The 17105-nt window shown below is 45.8% G+C and overlaps 2 protein-coding genes across 10 annotated transcripts in view; both read right to left on the bottom strand.

The window, feature by feature from the left end:
• LOC101912408 (sucrase-isomaltase, intestinal-like) overlaps window positions 1-12232 on the bottom strand; it is a 61874-nt gene extending 49642 nt beyond the window's left edge. Inside the window, exons 1-4 of the mRNA XM_055807579.1 lie at window positions 12187-12232; window positions 8794-9028; window positions 8205-8307; window positions 7972-8117 (exon numbers count right to left, since the gene is read on the bottom strand). Of these exons, the coding sequence (XP_055663554.1) occupies window positions 7972-8117; window positions 8205-8307; window positions 8794-9028; window positions 12187-12232 (530 nt within the window). The remainder of the gene's footprint in view (window positions 1-7971; window positions 8118-8204; window positions 8308-8793; window positions 9029-12186) is intronic.
• Window positions 12233-13852: 1620 nt separating this feature from the next.
• KIF21A (kinesin family member 21A) overlaps window positions 13853-17105 on the bottom strand; it is a 92357-nt gene continuing 89104 nt past the window's right edge. For all 9 annotated transcript variants that reach the window (XM_055808001.1, XM_055808003.1, XM_055808007.1 and 6 more), the window contains one exon: window positions 13853-15132. In XM_055808001.1, coding sequence (XP_055663976.1) covers window positions 15039-15132 — 94 coding nt within the window. In that variant the 3' untranslated portion in view covers window positions 13853-15038. The remainder of the gene's footprint in view (window positions 15133-17105) is intronic.

The raw sequence follows: 17105 nt of genomic DNA, 5'->3' as shown, positions 1-17105 counted from the left end.
CCGGCAGACATGGCAAAGCCTGTGAAGATGAGAAGCTTTTCTTTGCCCAAGGGGTAATAGCTGCACTTGGGTTGACTGCTGAAAGTCCTAACCCTTTGGTGCCTCTGTGGTGGGAACACTCCTGCCTGTGGAAATACATACCGGCCTCCCCACACGTCTGCCTGGCCCATTGCCTGCAAGCAGTTGCCTGCTGCCTGTCTGGGAAGGCTGAACGACAAAAGCTAGCATTCTCTTCCAAACACCATGCACCATACTTGAGAGTAAGCCTCTCTATTTTTTTACCTCCTATCAGAAGAAAAAGAATCATTCAGGATTGAAAAGGTCTGTATGAAAATTCACATTTCTGGCCAGCAAGTGACCCAGTCTCACATCCAGCAGTCAGCACCCAGGCCACCGGAACGGAATGTAACTGGGATAGACCAGGGAAATAACTAACATTAAATGAAGGTGGGTAGGCAGATAGAAAAAACATCCCATTCATGCTGAGGGTGTAGCTTATGACTAACATTGTCACAAAGTTTGAGGGGGGGATGACTAAAAGCCCCTATAAAATGGGGTTTGGAAGTGCAATTATCAGTCCTTTGTAATACGAACTGGTCGTGACAATTTACCTGCTTGAATGAGTTCGTTTTGCTGAAGGTCATTGGAGACCAGTAACCGCAGCGTGTGCCACGGCTCGGAGCACTGACTCGCCTGCTGTGAGCAAGCAGCTGGTGGTGTGTATAAAGGCGGTCTTAGAAAACCTCCAGCATCAGACTTGGGACACATATATGACACGTTGTCAGGACATGCAATCATGCATTATCTGGATGTTTGAAAATAATTTTAGATTGGGAGAGGGTTTTTGTTCATCTTCTTGCAATGCATCCTGGAGAAATTAGCTCATTACTTTAAGGTGTGAACGCCTGTCCCACTCAGGCACTTGCAGAAAATGTCCTCTCTTAACATCTCTTTTTCTCGGCCTCCAGACCCTTTGAAAACCACAGCCTTGTGAAAGGGAGCACAATGAATATAGTATCTGTGTGCAAATTCAGGTGGAAACTTCACATGGCTATCAGAAAAGTGGGTCTAAGCCTCCTGGCAGAGCTCGGGCATACCTTTTCAGAGGGCACAGGCTATGTGCAGGTCACCTATAAAGCAGTAAAGCACCTTAAGGACTGACGAGCACAGGTCCTGTTTTCACATGAGCCTCAGACGTAATTGGCCCCGGCTCACTCCAGCTGCTGGGGAGCATCGTCTTAAGAGCCCAGATGTCCATGATTTTCCACTGCTCTCAGACTGCTGAAAAATGTTTCCACAGTGTGCTGGGTTTGGCTGGGACAGCGTTGATTTCCTTCACAGTAGCCAGTGTGGGGCTGTGCTTTGGATTTGTGCTGGAAACTGTTGATAACGCAGGGATGTTTTCGGTGCCGCTGAGCAGCGCTTGCACAGAGCCAAGGGCTTTTCTGCCCCTCACCCCACCCCACCAGCGGGTGGGCTGGGGGGGCACGAGGAGCTGGGAGGGGACACGGCTGGGACAGCTGGTCCCAGCTGACCAAGGGATAGCCCAGACCATACAGTGTCGTGCTCAACAATAAAACTATGGCAAAGGCTGGCCAGGGGGCTGCTGCTCGGGGACTGACTGGGCATCAGTCGGTTGGCGATGAGCAATCACTTTCATTTGCATCGCTTGTCTTTCTTGGGTTTTATTTCTCTCTCTCTTTCTGTGTTATTTTCCTTTCCATCATCATTATTAATATTATGATTTATTTTTATTTATATTATTATTAATACAATAATATTTCTGTTATTAAACTGTTCCTATCTCAATCCATGAGTTTTCTCACTTTTACCCTTCCAGTCCTCTTCCCCCCCATCCTGCTGGAGGGGGCAGTGAGCGAGCAGCTGCGTGATGCTGAGTTGCCAGCTGGGCTTAAACCATGACACACTGTGTCACAACAGCCTTATTAGCTGTAAGTCTGGGGGCAGCACTGGATTTGGGACAGCAAAAATGAATTTTTATATGCTTATCTTACTTTTACAGTGATTTATCGAATAGGTGGAGAAAGTCAGCATGAGTAACCAACAGATTTTCCACAAACATGACATTTTAAAAAAAGAATTACAAGGTATATTTACATTTATTGACACAATTTGGCTCTACCTCTACTGTATTCATCATCACAGTATCAGAGCATCTCCTATAAGTGGCTGGATATACAATTCTTTGGTTTTGCTCTGAAAAACACTTGCAATATACCTATAATACTTCTCGCCTACATAACATAAATCTTAATGATTAGAAGACTAAAATAATGGCTGTTACAAACTAGAAGCAAACTCAAGCTACCCATGATGCACACAATTTGCTCCTGTTGCTTTCAGCAAAATTACAGTTTAAGACAATAGCGTTATAAATCATTCTAATAGCCTTGCTTATGTAAAAACATCTTCATGGTAAGTGGCGTCTGTGCTTACTACCACAATCAATAAAAAAGGCAGCTGAACTCTGCAGCAGCCTTTTTGGAAATTAGGGAAAAAATTGATTAGATTTTGGTTATTTCTGCCGTATCTTTCCAAGTGTGATAACAAACGAGGTATTCCAAACTTTTAATAGAGAGAAAGGAGCACTTATCTGGCTTGGAAAAAATGTTCTACCTTCCATTATTTGTATGGCATCATGAAGGAAAAGATATTGAAGTGGAGAATCAAATCAATAGTCCATCCCTCTGCAGCCTGTCTCCAGCAATGGCCCGGGCCAGATACCACAGAGGAAAGCATAAGCTGTCACTCAGAGCCAGTCTTGCAATAATCTCCTTATGGAGGAAGTTTCTGGCCGTTTTGATAGAATTAGCTCATGTTGTGAAACATAGAGACAAAAATAGTTGGGCTTTTTTTTTTTGGATACATATGACTTTTTTATTATGTATGAACGCGTACCCTGCTAAGCCTCCTGTGTCAGTACTGCCCTGGGGCAACGAGTCCCACAGAGTAGCCACACACTGCAACATGAGGATGCCTTTGTTATTTATCGCTGCCTTAAAGCAAACAGTTCCCAGACTTTTACTCTCTGTTCTTGAGGAAATCTGTGCTTTCTTGAAGCCTTCATGCTCACACTCGACACTGCCTCTCCTCCAGTGGCTGCTGCTGCGAGTGGCAGGAGCAGAAAGGAGAGCAGTACTCAACCTGAGGGCACGTGCCATGAAACAACACGGAGGCTCTCTCTTGCTCCCTCACCTGCCTCATTACGACCCAGTCTTTTCTCTCCTGGTTTTATTCCTGCAGGGCCCTGGCCAGCGACAGGCCAGTTTACTGGTAGAGCTGCAAGATCAGCTAGGATAGCATGAGAGAGGATATATGAAACTAAAGCCAGTTACAAATTGCTTGACAAAATATTTGCCACTTGATCACACCGATTTGCCAAAACAGGTATTTTCCAACCATCGTGGGAGCGGGGAGAGGTTCCCTGCAGCCTCCACCGCCCCACAAGGCTGGTACTTTGGGAGCTTTGCCCCTGGGGTGGGAGGCTCAGGCCCCAGTCCCCGTCCCTCATGGTTCAGATCTAAGACTTGCAGCCTCAAATCAGCTGCAGGTTTCTGTTTTTCCCAGCAAAACAGAAAACACCTGACATCTGCGTGGGAGTGGGGGTTCTGCCAGCCCCTGGGTCTCATCTGACCTCCTTGGCCCATCACCAGCAAACACGTGGAGGTGGCCCCTCTTCACCCCCATGGTTTTTGAGAGCTGATGGCATGGGGAAGGACCTTCCCTGGCCACCAGTGAAACAGCAGGAGCATTGGAGAGGGTACAGAAGAGGAGCAGGAGCAAGGTAGGACGGAGAAAAGGACAGCAGTGGAGGAGAACGAGAAAGGTAAGAGGGAGTAAGCCAAGAAACATTACTGGAAGGAGAAAGGGACGCAGCCCAAGAGCTGCTGGTCCCAGAACCCCCCAGCAGCACCTGGATCATTTCCCTGCATGACCCCATCTAAATTTCACCCCATGCAGGCGAAGCAGTGGCTGTCACCTGATTACCTTGGAGCAAGCTGAAAATGTAGTGGGACCCAGCCTTTTATTCTTGCTCCTGGCTCTGCGTGAGGTTTGCAATCAGCTGTTAATGCCTCTCCTTCACATAATTCATTCCTCTCTCCTGTTATTGTGATTACATGGAGCCCTGAATCTGTCCTGCCCTCCTTGAGCTGGCGCTTGGGTGGCTTGGCTACGGCAAAGGCTCCTCAACATGCAGCAAGCAGGAGAAATGCTTGTAAAGCACATTCAGGAATACCTCAAAGTCTCCGCTGCCTCTGCCCTGCAACATTCCCAGTGTGGTATTAAACCATTCCTCGTGAGGAGGAGGCTTTGTGCACAAGTGGCATAGCTGGGATAGGGTTCTACATCAAGCAGACAGACGGGGACCTGCTGTCAAGCACCCCATCACTGCCAAGTCTGTGGCACAAAGATGCTGACAGCAGGCCGGACTACACCACGGAAAGAAGGGGAGAGAAATAAAAGCATGGACTTTGAAAGAACAACTACAACCTGTACCACATTTCTGCTCGGGACAGGCTGCTCCCTCCCCACGTGGACCGCCAGCTGTGCCAGAGCACGCTACAGATCATGAGGGGTTTTAGGCTTTTTTTTTTTTGGAGGGTGTGTCATCCAGCAGTGCAAAGCTCTGGTGAGGGATAAGGAGTACCATGTAAAACAGATTTCTGAGGATTTGGGATTGCTTTGCAATGGGAAAGCCCTCCTCAGAGACATTAGAAAGGCCCAGCAGAGCGCTCGGACCCAGTCTGGCGTAGACATGAGTTATTACCCCCCCACACACACCTGGGGAGTGCAACTGCAGCGCCTGTTGAAAAAGCTTTATTTGCCCACATCTGCTGTTCTGAGCAATATTTGTGTGCATATGAAGATTAGCAATTGCGTCAGCTGTTCGTTAGGACAGCAAGGCCACGGCCGTTCACATCTTAACACAGGAGGGTGAGGTCCCTCCAGGTGTTACGTGCTTGCCTGTTTCTCAGGGACACCTGCCCACACAGCCTGCCCCAACCTGGCACAGCCACAGAGGCCACCGGCTGTGCAGCTTGGCACCTGGCTGCAGGCGTGCTGGGTGCCCTGGAGCAGCCGCTCCCGCCTCTGGACGGAGCCCAAAGGAAAAGAGAGGAGTTTTAGCACCTTCTCTGTGACTGCACCCGGGATAGGGATGGGGACAAGGCGATGGTCCGCAGCAGGTCCTGCTGAGCCATTGCTGCAGCTGTGGAGCACGCTCAGACCCACCTCCCACGCATCCAAACCTGCCTTTGGGCAGGTTGAAGTAACATGAAAATCTACTTAACATGTCACATGCCACCAGTGCTCCACCAGACCCAGCCTGCCAGTGCAGTCACTGGTGGGGAGTCTCCTGTAACACGGCTTGCTGAGGGTTCATCCTCCCCAGTCAAGCAAACACAGCTGCCCACAGCTTTTAGGCCAAGATATATAACCTGCTTTCCTGTTTTGAAAGAAAACTTCAACCTGCACAGCTCTTCTGGTGGCTCAGGATGTTGCAAATCCCTCTAAGTCAGGCTGGGGAGGTTTCCCTTCGCATCTGTATTCACTCACTCTGACAGGACGGACAGGCAAGGAAATGAAAGGGAAGCACTTTTGCTCCTCACAGGGAATTTAACTCCAAATACGATTCAGCTGTGAGAGGGATGGCTCCCTGCTGGGATGTCATCCTTCAGTCTATAAGTACTGGCTGTGCCATTTCACACGAAACAAAAATTCCCAAGAATATATCATTTCCCTTTCTATATGCAAAATTCTGTCGCTACTGCTGAAAGCCTTTTAAGTAGCAGCCCTGCCACTGTTTGCAGGATAAAACCCAATAACTGCACATCATATTCACCCCCAGTTTCCTCTTTTTGGGGTCAGATGGGTTTCAGGAGCACTCCTCAACCTGCCTGGAGGCAGCCTACGCTTTTCCAGCGCTGATGTTCCCCAGCAGAGCATTGCTGCCGAGTGCTGGATGCTGCTAACCACAAGTGCCCTCCCCGGGCTCTGCAGCACATCGCTGCTGCACCCCACACCTGCACCGCTGCTGAGTGCAGGTTTGGGGGGACAAGGGGTACCCCACTGCCGGGGTATGGGGGAGCCTTCCCTGGGCTTATGGCAGGCCAGCGTGTGTGCCCTCCTGGAAACCTGCTCAGGGGGGATCGGCTTGTGCTCCTCTGCCCCTTGCTGGAGTTGTGCGTTTGGCAACTCGGTGGGTCAAACCCTGTGTCTGCCCCACGGCAGGGCCCTTCCCTTAGCTAGGACCTCCAAGCCTGAGGATGCCCTGACTAACGCGGCTAAACCCTTGGGGTTCGGGTGAAGATGGGGACGGGCTATGAGCTAGTCACTCGCCATATCTCATTATGCATTCACCTCTTACATCACCATTCCAATTAATGAGCCTTTAAAAAAATCTCTTAATATAAAGAGAAGAAAACTGGCTCTTTAATGTAAGCCCACTGTTTTTGCAAAGCTATTAAGTCTAATGAGGAATTAAATTATTTTTTTTATCGGAGTAATGCATAATGCATTCACTTACAATAGCCTGCAAAAAGAAAACTTCACAGAATTGACTGTGTTGTGTACAAAAAGAGATGCCACAAGTTCGTAATTTGAAAGGATGGGCAGCTAATTAAAATCCCAGTGTGGTGGTTCCATCTGCAGACTCAAACCATTCTAGAGGCTGTACTGTCTTACTTGCATCACACGATTTAAGCCAGCCTCACATTGCTCACAAGGTAATGCTTATGTTTCAAATCTGTTTAACAAAGAATTTCTTGGGAGGGGGGAAACCTGAGCTGATTTTTTCATTTCTTGATTGGTTGTTAGATTTTTCTAGTGTGTAAAACGAACCACTTGGATCCCAATGACCTTCTGGGAATGTGCTTGCACTAGTGGTGGGGTGCAAGATGGGCAGAGCTGGTGCTGAGGACCCAGCGGCCGCACATGTGTCAGGGGCTTGCTCTGAAGCAGCCTGTCAGCAGCCAGATCACGTCCTCCCAGAGCACGCCTGCCAGGAAGGGCTTGTGGAAGGGACCTAACCCATGCTCCTCAGGACCACTGCAAGGTTAGCCAATGCACGAGAGGTGGGTATAATCAAGAGATTCACGACAAAAGGTGCTGCTGATCTGAATTAAAATGCTAATATAGACCCAACCACAGCCTGATGCAAAGAGTACCCGTATTTCTGCGTCCTACACAGCTCCTTCGCACGCCTGAGCCAAGCAGCGATAGTTCAGAGCGGTCTGTAACACTGTTCTTTGTCACCATAGACAGCCAGAGACTGCTGCTAATGCCACGCTGTAGCATCCCCAAATGCAACTAGCAGGAGCATGCCTTGACTGGGACTCTTGCTAAGTGGCATTGCACACTGGAGATGTGTTGGTGGAAGCCAAGAAAATGGGAAAACATGACACCTGGTGACATTTGCTAGTGAGGGGAGCTTTTGCTGAAGGTAAACTTCCAGTACCAGCTTAAGAATACAACTGGCATTTTTGCAGAGTGACAAACTAGACTCAGAAATGCTGTTCACTGAAATCAGCGCAAGTTAGAGGCTTATGGCCCCTGTGCCTCCGAGCTTTAGTTTCCTAGACCTAACTCTTGCAGAGCGTCAGGAGATCTGGTGCTCAATTCCTGAAGCAGTAAAACACCTCGAATTTCAAAATCTTAGCTCAGTGCTTTCACGAGTTGAGTCTACCAGCATCCCAAGCTGTGAAATCACAGCCTCAAAAGCTGTTTGATTTGCTGAACAGCTTTTCATACATGCACATAGGTAAATGTCTGTTGCACAGGTACACACTGTTGTTAATAATGAGCGTTTTCCAAACACACGGTATAAATCTGTGTTTGTGCCACACCCAGCCTGTGTGACGCCAACCCAAGCAATAGGGCGTGGGGAAACAGTGCTTGCCCTGTCACGCTTAATTTCTGTGAAAAACAACGTGAATGACGTCTGGTACTCACAGCACGGTGCCGGTGCTTTTCCTCTTGATCCTGAAACGCGAGGAATCATCTGTGAACTCCACATCATAGCTGGCCTCATCGGAGGTAACCCCAGGGGAGTCGATCCGGAGTGGGACTTCAAACCGCTGTCTGCTGGGGTCGTAGAGCTAAAGCCAAGCAGGGAGGGGGCGGGTTAGCTCATCTGTCAGTGTGTGTTGCTTTAGTTAAGTGATTCCCCCCCACCAAAAACTCACCCTGAACCGAAGTCTGTCCCTTGTCTGGAACTCCACTTCTAAGATGACGGGGGAAATGTCTTTTCCGAAGAGGGATGAGGCCTGGCGCTTGGTCAGCGGTACCCTGCGGCGGAAACACGCGCTGGTGCCCACCGCAACCGCCAGCTGCCTGCGACCGCCCTGGCGCCAGCCGGGGGGAGCAACTCAGCTGTTCCTTGCCAGCTCTTTACAAATAAACCATTGGCTTATCGAGAGAAATTATCTCTGAGGTTAGCGTAGGTTCTCCTTGCTGTTAACGGATAAAATAGGTGCTACCAAAGCAAGGAGATCTCGTGGCCTCCTGAGACACAGATCCCAGGGAGGGAGGGACCACCGTGTGCCAACACCTGCTTGCCTCACCAGCAGCACGGCGTGAGCACAGGACCCCGGCTCCGCGTGGCTTGCACACAGGAAAGCACCTCCGGCACCCTCCTTGTTGCAAGCTGAGCACAGGGCAGCGAGGCCGCTTGGGGAAGGTCTCGGGCTCGCTGCCCCCAGCGCGGCAGCTGCGGTCAGCGCGGTCACCACGCAGGGCCAGCCTGCAGCACCGAAGGAGCCGCCGCACGCTTACCTCCAGCCTTTGGCCGTCTTCTCGGCGTTCCCACCCAGGGAGTAGCCGAAGGGACTGTCCTCAGGGAAGAAGCACCAGGGCGCGTTGGCCACGTCGGTGGCACACCAGGTGCAGCCCCGTGCCTCACAGGCGTCCTGGGAAGCGCCTGGCTGGGGGTGGCAGTCGATGCGCTTCTGCACCGCCACAGCCCCGGCGCACTGCGTGTCCCGGCCCGAGCCCAGGCACCCGCCCGGGGCTGGACACGGGGAAAAAGCAGTCAGAGCAGCAAAGAACCACATTAAAGAAACCCCAACAATGCAGATTTCTTTAGTTATACCTTTGTGTGTGTGCTTTTCCCCCCATGTTGGGGCCGATACATATGATTCTTTTGATCAAGGTGACAGCAGAGCAGCGTGCCTGCTTGCGACCCAGGCAGTGGGTCTGTGTTGTTCAGGTCTCAGAGCTGCTGGTGCTCAGCTGAAGCACAACTTGCTCGAAATACTCATGGGAAGTTCAATAGCAGGCTGATGAAACTGCCGCTGAGGCATGAAATCAACGCTTCCAGCTAGCTGAACAGGTCTAAAGACCTTCAGCAAGGTCTAAAACTGTTACCAACATTAAAATGCTACATTTTCTGCATACTTTCTCTCTCTCACGTTACGCACAGAGGTTATCTATCTCTAGATAGATACAAACGTGAAATCAGCATGCACCTGTACAAGATATACAAATATAAAAATACTGCTTGTATATGTTCGTGTTGAGTTTCATTTCTATATTGTACAACCACTATGTATATGTAGTATTAGTAGTTTGTGTTAATACAGGTACGATTACGAGTGAAGAGAGGATGCTAGCAATAAAACAAAAGGCACAAATGAGCGATTCACAGAATCATCCTGGCAAAAACCTCTTAGTAAGGTGCTAAATCTTTTCCTTTTTGCAGCCGCAGGTCAAGCCCTGTGGTTCCCCTGCACGGAGCGAGCCTCCTAAGAGCAGGGGGACCGTGAGACCAGCCCCTTGCTGCGCCAACAAAACACTCTTAAAATTATCAAATACTCTTAAAGAGAGCAGGTGTACTGCAGGCAGCATACTTATTTTGAAGTTAACTTATGTCGTTTTAATCATCACAGCAATATTGAATGATTAAATCTACTTGAATGATAATTAGTCTTTTCCATAAAACGACTAATACCTCTGCTTTTTAAATTTATTTATTTATTTTGGTGGACTGTTGTGTGCTTGAAAGCTTAAAACATAATGGCTGATGCAGCCTGGGCTTATCCATATAAAGAACTTTACAAGCAGTTGTGCACAAGCAATAATTATATATACTGGGAAAATGTACACAATCATTCACTAGATTCACTAGAAAATGCCATCATGCTGCAATGCCAGAGCTGACTTCCAAGTAGGGGACGGGAAGGCAGAAAAGCAGGAGCTGAGTGCCATCTACATTTGTCTTGTGAGAAAACTCTCATCCCCCACTTTGATGCAGAAGCATCTGACATTCAGGCCTGGTGCTGCCGGTACGGGCAGCAGAGCTTGCTCCTTGCTGCCACGCCACCTCACCTCACCTCATCCCACCTTCTAGAGGCAGGCGTTAACAGGTGAAATCCCGCTCACCTTTGCCAGCTGCCAGACAGACAGGCTGCCCCCACCTTTCTTTTCTGCAGTGGCCAGTCATGCCCCGCAGGCCGGCTGCTTTCTGTCCAGCATCCGCCCCTGAGTTCTGCCACATAGGAAAGCCCCAAATTCTGATCCTCATTTTCACCCAAAACATAGTAGGAAAATGAACATCCCTCTGGAATCCCTAAATTATTTATTCTTGGAGCGGAAATCGGGGAGGATTCATCAGTTTTGACGAACCGCTGAAGGCTCTGGGCTGGGTGGGAAAAGCCTTAACTCAGTGTACCGTGTCCCTGCTGCAGATGTGGGGGAAAGGCAGACAGACTGCAAGTCCCATGGAAATAACTGCCCTGCCGTGGTGCCGCTGTGCGCTGAATACTCCCGCTGACTGAGGGAGGTGGAAGGATTTCAAAGGCTTCCTGCAGCCCTCTGGATCCTGAGGTCCTTAAGCCTGTGCAACCACAGAGGCTAAACAAAGTGCCATCCAAAGCACCGCCTCTGCAGTCGATGCACGGTTTCTGTCCTGCAGCTTTGCACCGCCGTGCCTTGCACGTTTAACACCTTGGCAGACAACGCACAAAATAGAGTAAACCTACCCCATTTCATTTCGGTTTTGGGTTGTTTTTTTTTCTAATGGGAGTCAAATGCAGCATCAGCAGTTTTATTGCTGAAATCAAAGAACATGATTCTGAACACACTACAGCAGATTATTAACTTTGGCATCAGTTTGCATAGCATTGGTTCACGGGAGACTTATCAACTCATTCATATAATAAAGTACTGTCAAAATACTTCAGAAGAAGAGTATTGTGACTGAAAAAAACTAGTTTGAGGGGAAAAAAATTGCCCCAGCAGGAGCCAAGAAATATCCCCCGCCCCACCGCCCTTAAGGTGAAGCTTAATTTTTCCAGCAAATTTTGAAAACAAGCGCTTGCAGACATGAGCAGCTGAACAAGGCTGCAACTTCATTCACCCCTTGTTCCTGGATTTACTTCTATTACAGTACAAATGGAGAGTAGCAAGAGGGAAGATGCGTTTCCTTCCCTCCTTTTGAAGAACATTTTAATTTTAAAATTTCTGCATCGTTTTCACTGCATTTATGGCCTATGTCTGTAAACACACATAGAAGATGAAATGCAAACAAACAGTTGAGTATAGCAACAGCTATGGCTACTTGCTACTTTTCCATGATAATTTCCATGGGAACAGAAGCTAAAGCAAGGTAGTTTGAAAGATATACGTGAAAAATTATCCCCATTGATTTTTTAAAATCTTGACTTCAGTTTTGTGAAATTAGATTAGAAAATGCTGCAATAAGGTAATCCACACACCTTTTAATTTAATGGTATTAGTCTTTGCAATTTGGGTTCATCCATATGTTACTAAGACACGTTGCAGAAGTTGCCTCTTCCTTTATCTAGCAACATAATAAGAGAAATTCTCCCTTTATTAGACTCTGGACTGAATTAACCTCTCATATACTGGGGTAAAAGTCACAGAAAACAAAGGAGCAAATCACAGGATAACTTTCTGCAGTTGAATGGCCCCCTGCCCCCAGCGCGCCCGCGCTGGTGCCCATGAGCCGAACACACTGCTGGGTGGGGGTACGGCCCCGAACAAGCCAGCCCTGCTGGCTGCCCACAGCCACCTCAGGTGGAGTTCAAGTCATGCCTGTTCTCTCCTTTCTCACATCACACAACTGCCTCCCCAGCGGCTCTTCTGTTGTTACCACATTTATACCTTGCTTTCAAAGCCTACGACAACACACACCTGCCATACATTTACCTGCTAGCACAACCGCCAAGAAGCACAGCCCCCTGATCCGCCCCATAGTCAGAAGCCGATTTCTGCAGGCAGCGTGGAGCCTTTTATACAAGGCAGGGGCGCGATAAGCACTTGTCCCAATACATAATAAGAAACATTGCAAATATTTTCTCAGCATTCGTATCTTACATGAGGTTAATTGTAACACATGACCTTGCCTGTATTTAAGAATGTATCTGAAGTAAGATGGGATATAGTCAGTGTTCTGTCCACAAACTTTGCTCCACTTGTGAATTCCAACTTTAAGAACATTATTTTCCCATCGCTTCCTAGAAAATTGATTTTTCAGAGACCACCGGTTTTTTTGAACAAACGTCTTCAGACGATTGGAGTCCAGTGCTTACCTTTTTCTAATTTCATATTGTCTTTTGTCACAGATGTAGTTGTATAGAACAAATGAAAAGTTTGGAGAAAAACAAACAGTTGAAGAATTCTCCATTAAAACAAGACACTGATACTGTGACCTTTACAAAAGGACAATTTTCCTCCAATTACTTTCAGAGCAAAGCTGTGTTCTACGGCAAGATCGGGTTTAGGTGAAACTTCTTTCTGAAGGTTAAAAAAAAATAATAAAATTCTATACATACATTAAGTTATATTGGTATTGCCTATCCGGAGACAGCTTCCTAAAACAAGGCACCTGTGCTGCCAAGCATCACCAGAGAGAAGCATCTGCAGTTCAGACTGCTGCCACGGCAGCCCCTCACCATAGGACCCGTTAAATCCGGGCAGCCTGACAGCACGTAGCCACTTCCCAGGTTTGTAAGGAATTTTTTCCTGCAGTTGCAAAACACAGTATATCGATGTATCGTACACACATATAAACACACGCACTAAAAAAACCCGCAACCACCCAGGGTTCCCAGATGACAGCCATGAGTGTTCAGCTCCAAAACCACGGGTCGCCAAGCTGTTGGCATCATTCGTGTAGCTTGGGACAGTGGGTGGCCTTCACCCATCAGGCCAGGCAGAACAGGGACCCTCCACCATGCACACAAAGCCTCTTATGTGAGTCTTGCATGTGAATCCCCTTTGCCACTGGGGTTTTTGCTCAAAGTTGTGATATGATTCCCCAGTCTTCTGTGTGTACACCCAAGCAGTCAATAAGCAGGACAGATAAACACTAATTGGTATTGCTGCTGTTTATTTTAACTAACCTGTACACTGCTCTTAACGGTATGTATCATTACTCATTTCTGCTAAAACCTGGAATAAATCAAACAACCTCAAACCACAAGCAGTATGCATTTTCACTTCCTTTCAAGCTGAGCTGAGAAGGAAATAATTCCTCTAAGATCAGTAAGAGGCATCAGAACTTTTCTTTTTTTGACAGACCATATGTAATAAGGTAAGAACTGTCATCTCTTAGGAACAGGAGCCACTGCTTCATTTGAAGTCTGTACAGTACTTAGTACCAGGGAATCCTGCTAGGCTTCCTAAGTACTATCAAAACACAAATAATGGCCAACAAGAATGCAGGCACAGGATACCAGAACAACCTATGGGCTATACTACTCAGCAAGCTATTCTACTGTATTGTGCAAAACTGTGCATTTTATATTCGGGGCCTTTGCAAGGGAAGTGACTTTTTCATAAGGAATTATGATGAAAAAGGCAAAGAGAAGTATTTCACATTCACCTCTTTATTTAAGTGTTACCTACGTAAACTATAATTTACAGACTGATATTTTATGGGGAAAAAAAACCCAACAAAAAAAAAAAAAAAAAAAAACAAAAACAAAAAAACCCCTCAATATCCAAACACTGTATCCGAATCTACTTTAAGTTTGCAGAATTTACAAATTAATATTCAGAGAAGTTGGGTAAATTATACATCCTCTCTCAACATCCACGCTCTAAGAGCTTTAAAAGTCATACAGGCACAAGATAAGATATTTTCTTTGTACAACCATCTATTTACATAGCTTTTTTCCAATACACGTGGTTCAGTTCTCAAAGCCAAGGTCTGCAAAACAGTGTATTTAAAATACATTTAGCAGCATATAAAATTAGATAAAAAGGAAAGACATCTTGCTTTCAAAAAAGAAAATGTGAGATGATAGAAACAAATTGATAAGAAAAATAGATTAAGATACATTTCTGTCATGACATTAAGAACACCTAGTCATTACAGAATACAGGCAAAACACTAATAAAACATACCAGTTTATGATCATTTGAGTTCTAGTCCTGAGCACAGAGTATACATAGCTGCACAACTTTGGTCAACAAGGGTTATATGCTAACATTAACACAAATCATATGGCATTCGCTGTTAGCAGGACACAGCCATGTCAGATAGATGTGTCATTAACAGCTTCTTTCCATCTTTTATTCACTCTACCTTCCTAACAACAGTGTAAGCGACCTTTAGAATCTTGAAACTGCCTGTCGTAATCCAAGGCTTATTACCGAGACATCATCATTCCCCTGCTACCCTAAAATGCAAAACAGCTGATCGTACTTGTGAGTGTAATACAGCAGAGCACTTTTGTTATATATTCCAGGTCATAATTTTGAGATGGCCATTAGAGAAAACTTGATTTCCAGTTAAACTGCAAGTGGTACATACACACACAAATTCAGCCATAATATATAGACATATATATGTGACCACTGACACACAAGCATGTTACCAAGAGGTTATTTTTTTCTTAAATACAGTACATATTTTAAGGACAGCAGGTCTAGTAGAAGAGTTCACTCTTATTTTTCAGTTCATTCCCATCATCAGTGTTTTACCTAATAAGCATGCAGCAAACTGCATAGAGTGCACCTCAAATTCATCAATATATTCATTTATCCCCATTATTTCAATTACTGGCAAGATCTTCACTTGCATCTCCTGTATCCAAGATCTGTCCATCTATTACATTTCGAGCTTTCCAGATCCTCACAGTCCGGTCACTGAAAAACAAAACAAAGCAGCATTAGAGCTAGGTAATTAAATTGGGGAGGGAGAGAGATGGAGCGGGGATGGACACAACCCAGAAGCTTTCTTAATAGCTTGGGCGTCTTATTCAGACATATTATTATTATTTATTAATAATTATTCAGAAACTAATTATTATTAATGGATACACAAGGGTAATTTCAGCCCCAGGAGACTTTGTAATCTAAGATGCACAACATTTAAGATTCCCGAACTTTATCACAGCACTGGCTACTACCTTTAACTATCTAGACAAGTACAAGGATTAATATGTTCAGAAAAGTAAAATCCTACTCTGCTATTACTTATTTTTTTAAAATAGAGCTAATGGTCATAGGCCTAATTATAACAACATCACAGAAGAGCTTCCACCGTGTAACTATTTGCAACTCAGGAAACCACAGGCAAACAGCCAGAACAGTTCTGTGCCTACAGAATCAGAGAGACGGGCTCAACAGGGTAAGACTATTTCCTGCCATTAAAAAAGTGTGAAAAAGGTAACGAGGTAAATCAAACAGGACCTGAAACCTGCTCCATCTGCACAAGAGGTGCCAGTCTATAATGAGAAAAGGTAAAAAAAAGCACAGAACCACAAGGTGATACAAAGTCCTAACCTCACTCCCAAAAAAACCCCTAAAACTCTTTGCCAGGTGCTGGAAAGCATGTAACAGTGAGCTGGTATTCAGAAGCCCAGAAAGGGCACGCTATAATTCTGCACTTTTGGCACCACTATTTACAGAATTTTAAAGTGTGTAAATAAATTATCAGATGGACTGTGTTACAAAGCTCTATTATCATAATTAAAAAGTAAAATAATCAGTCTTGTGAAATAGCAATTTATCCTGTGAGATGTAGAACTTAAGAATTTCTCATAAACATTTACTTTTGTGACTAACAAATATTGACTCATGTTCCTTAAATAACCACCTCAAAAAAAGCCAGGGGGCAGCAATCAGGACAGACTTTATCACAGCACAGAGTTTTTCTGACTTGTGCCTTCACATCACTGCACAATGTCAGGAATACCCTAAGCTCTGTAGACCTTCATCAGAATGTTATAAGTGCCAAGAGGCTGGGATTGTCTTTCGCTAGTAATAAAGAATAAATTTCAGATGCATGTATGTTCTAAACTTAACCATAATTTTTAGGCAAACAGAGACAAGTTTTGAAGTCTCTACCCCAATCTATTAAGGCTTAAACATAAAAATCAGCCACCAAACATGGAAACTTGGCAACTTTGAAATGCCGCTTCGACTCATAAAGACTTGCTTTCAATTCAGAAGGCCAGAAGCTTCCACAATTGGCACTAAAAGATAACAGGACAGCTCTCCTGTGCTCAGACTATGTCACTAAGTGGGCTCTGCTGCTGTCTCCAGCACTTTCTCCAGAATGAGGTATTTTTCTTGCTTAAGTTCCCTGAGGTTTCAGGTACTCAGTTTTCTTGCTTTCACTAAGGAAGCCAATATTCAAATCAAGGTGTTTAAAGGACAATAGGATGGCTTGCAAAGCTTCTGCTATTCACCAGCACTTAAAAACAAACAGACAACCCAAAAAAACCAACCACATTCTATAGCTTTTAGAAAAATTCCCACAGGTCAAGAATCTCCTAGCAGTAAATCACCCAGCTGCAGAGACAAACTAGTGAAGTTCTCAACTACTTCCAGATTCTCCCTGCCATCCTGAAGATCGGTGCTCTCCAAACTTTTTTGATCATGCATCCCACCACTAAAAAAATTTTCGAGCACACCCCCTCGTGTATTTATTGATTTATAAGTTATACACATGTACTCCACTGAAGTTCTAATATTTTCTTCCTGTGCCCCAGTGGATCATGTTGTGCATGCATGCACCCCGCTTCAGAGATCACTGCAGTAGATTATTAGCATTTAGGGGCATGGACTACGTCTCCCCATGCTTGCTATGAAGTGACTTACAGAACTGAAGATCT

The sequence above is a fragment of the Falco peregrinus genome, chromosome 6 (genome assembly GCF_023634155.1).
Source record: "Falco peregrinus isolate bFalPer1 chromosome 6, bFalPer1.pri, whole genome shotgun sequence".
Taxonomy (NCBI): Eukaryota; Metazoa; Chordata; class Aves; order Falconiformes; family Falconidae; genus Falco; species Falco peregrinus.
Note: the sequence above shows the minus strand (reverse complement) of the source record. Positions and strands in the feature narration are given on the sequence as shown.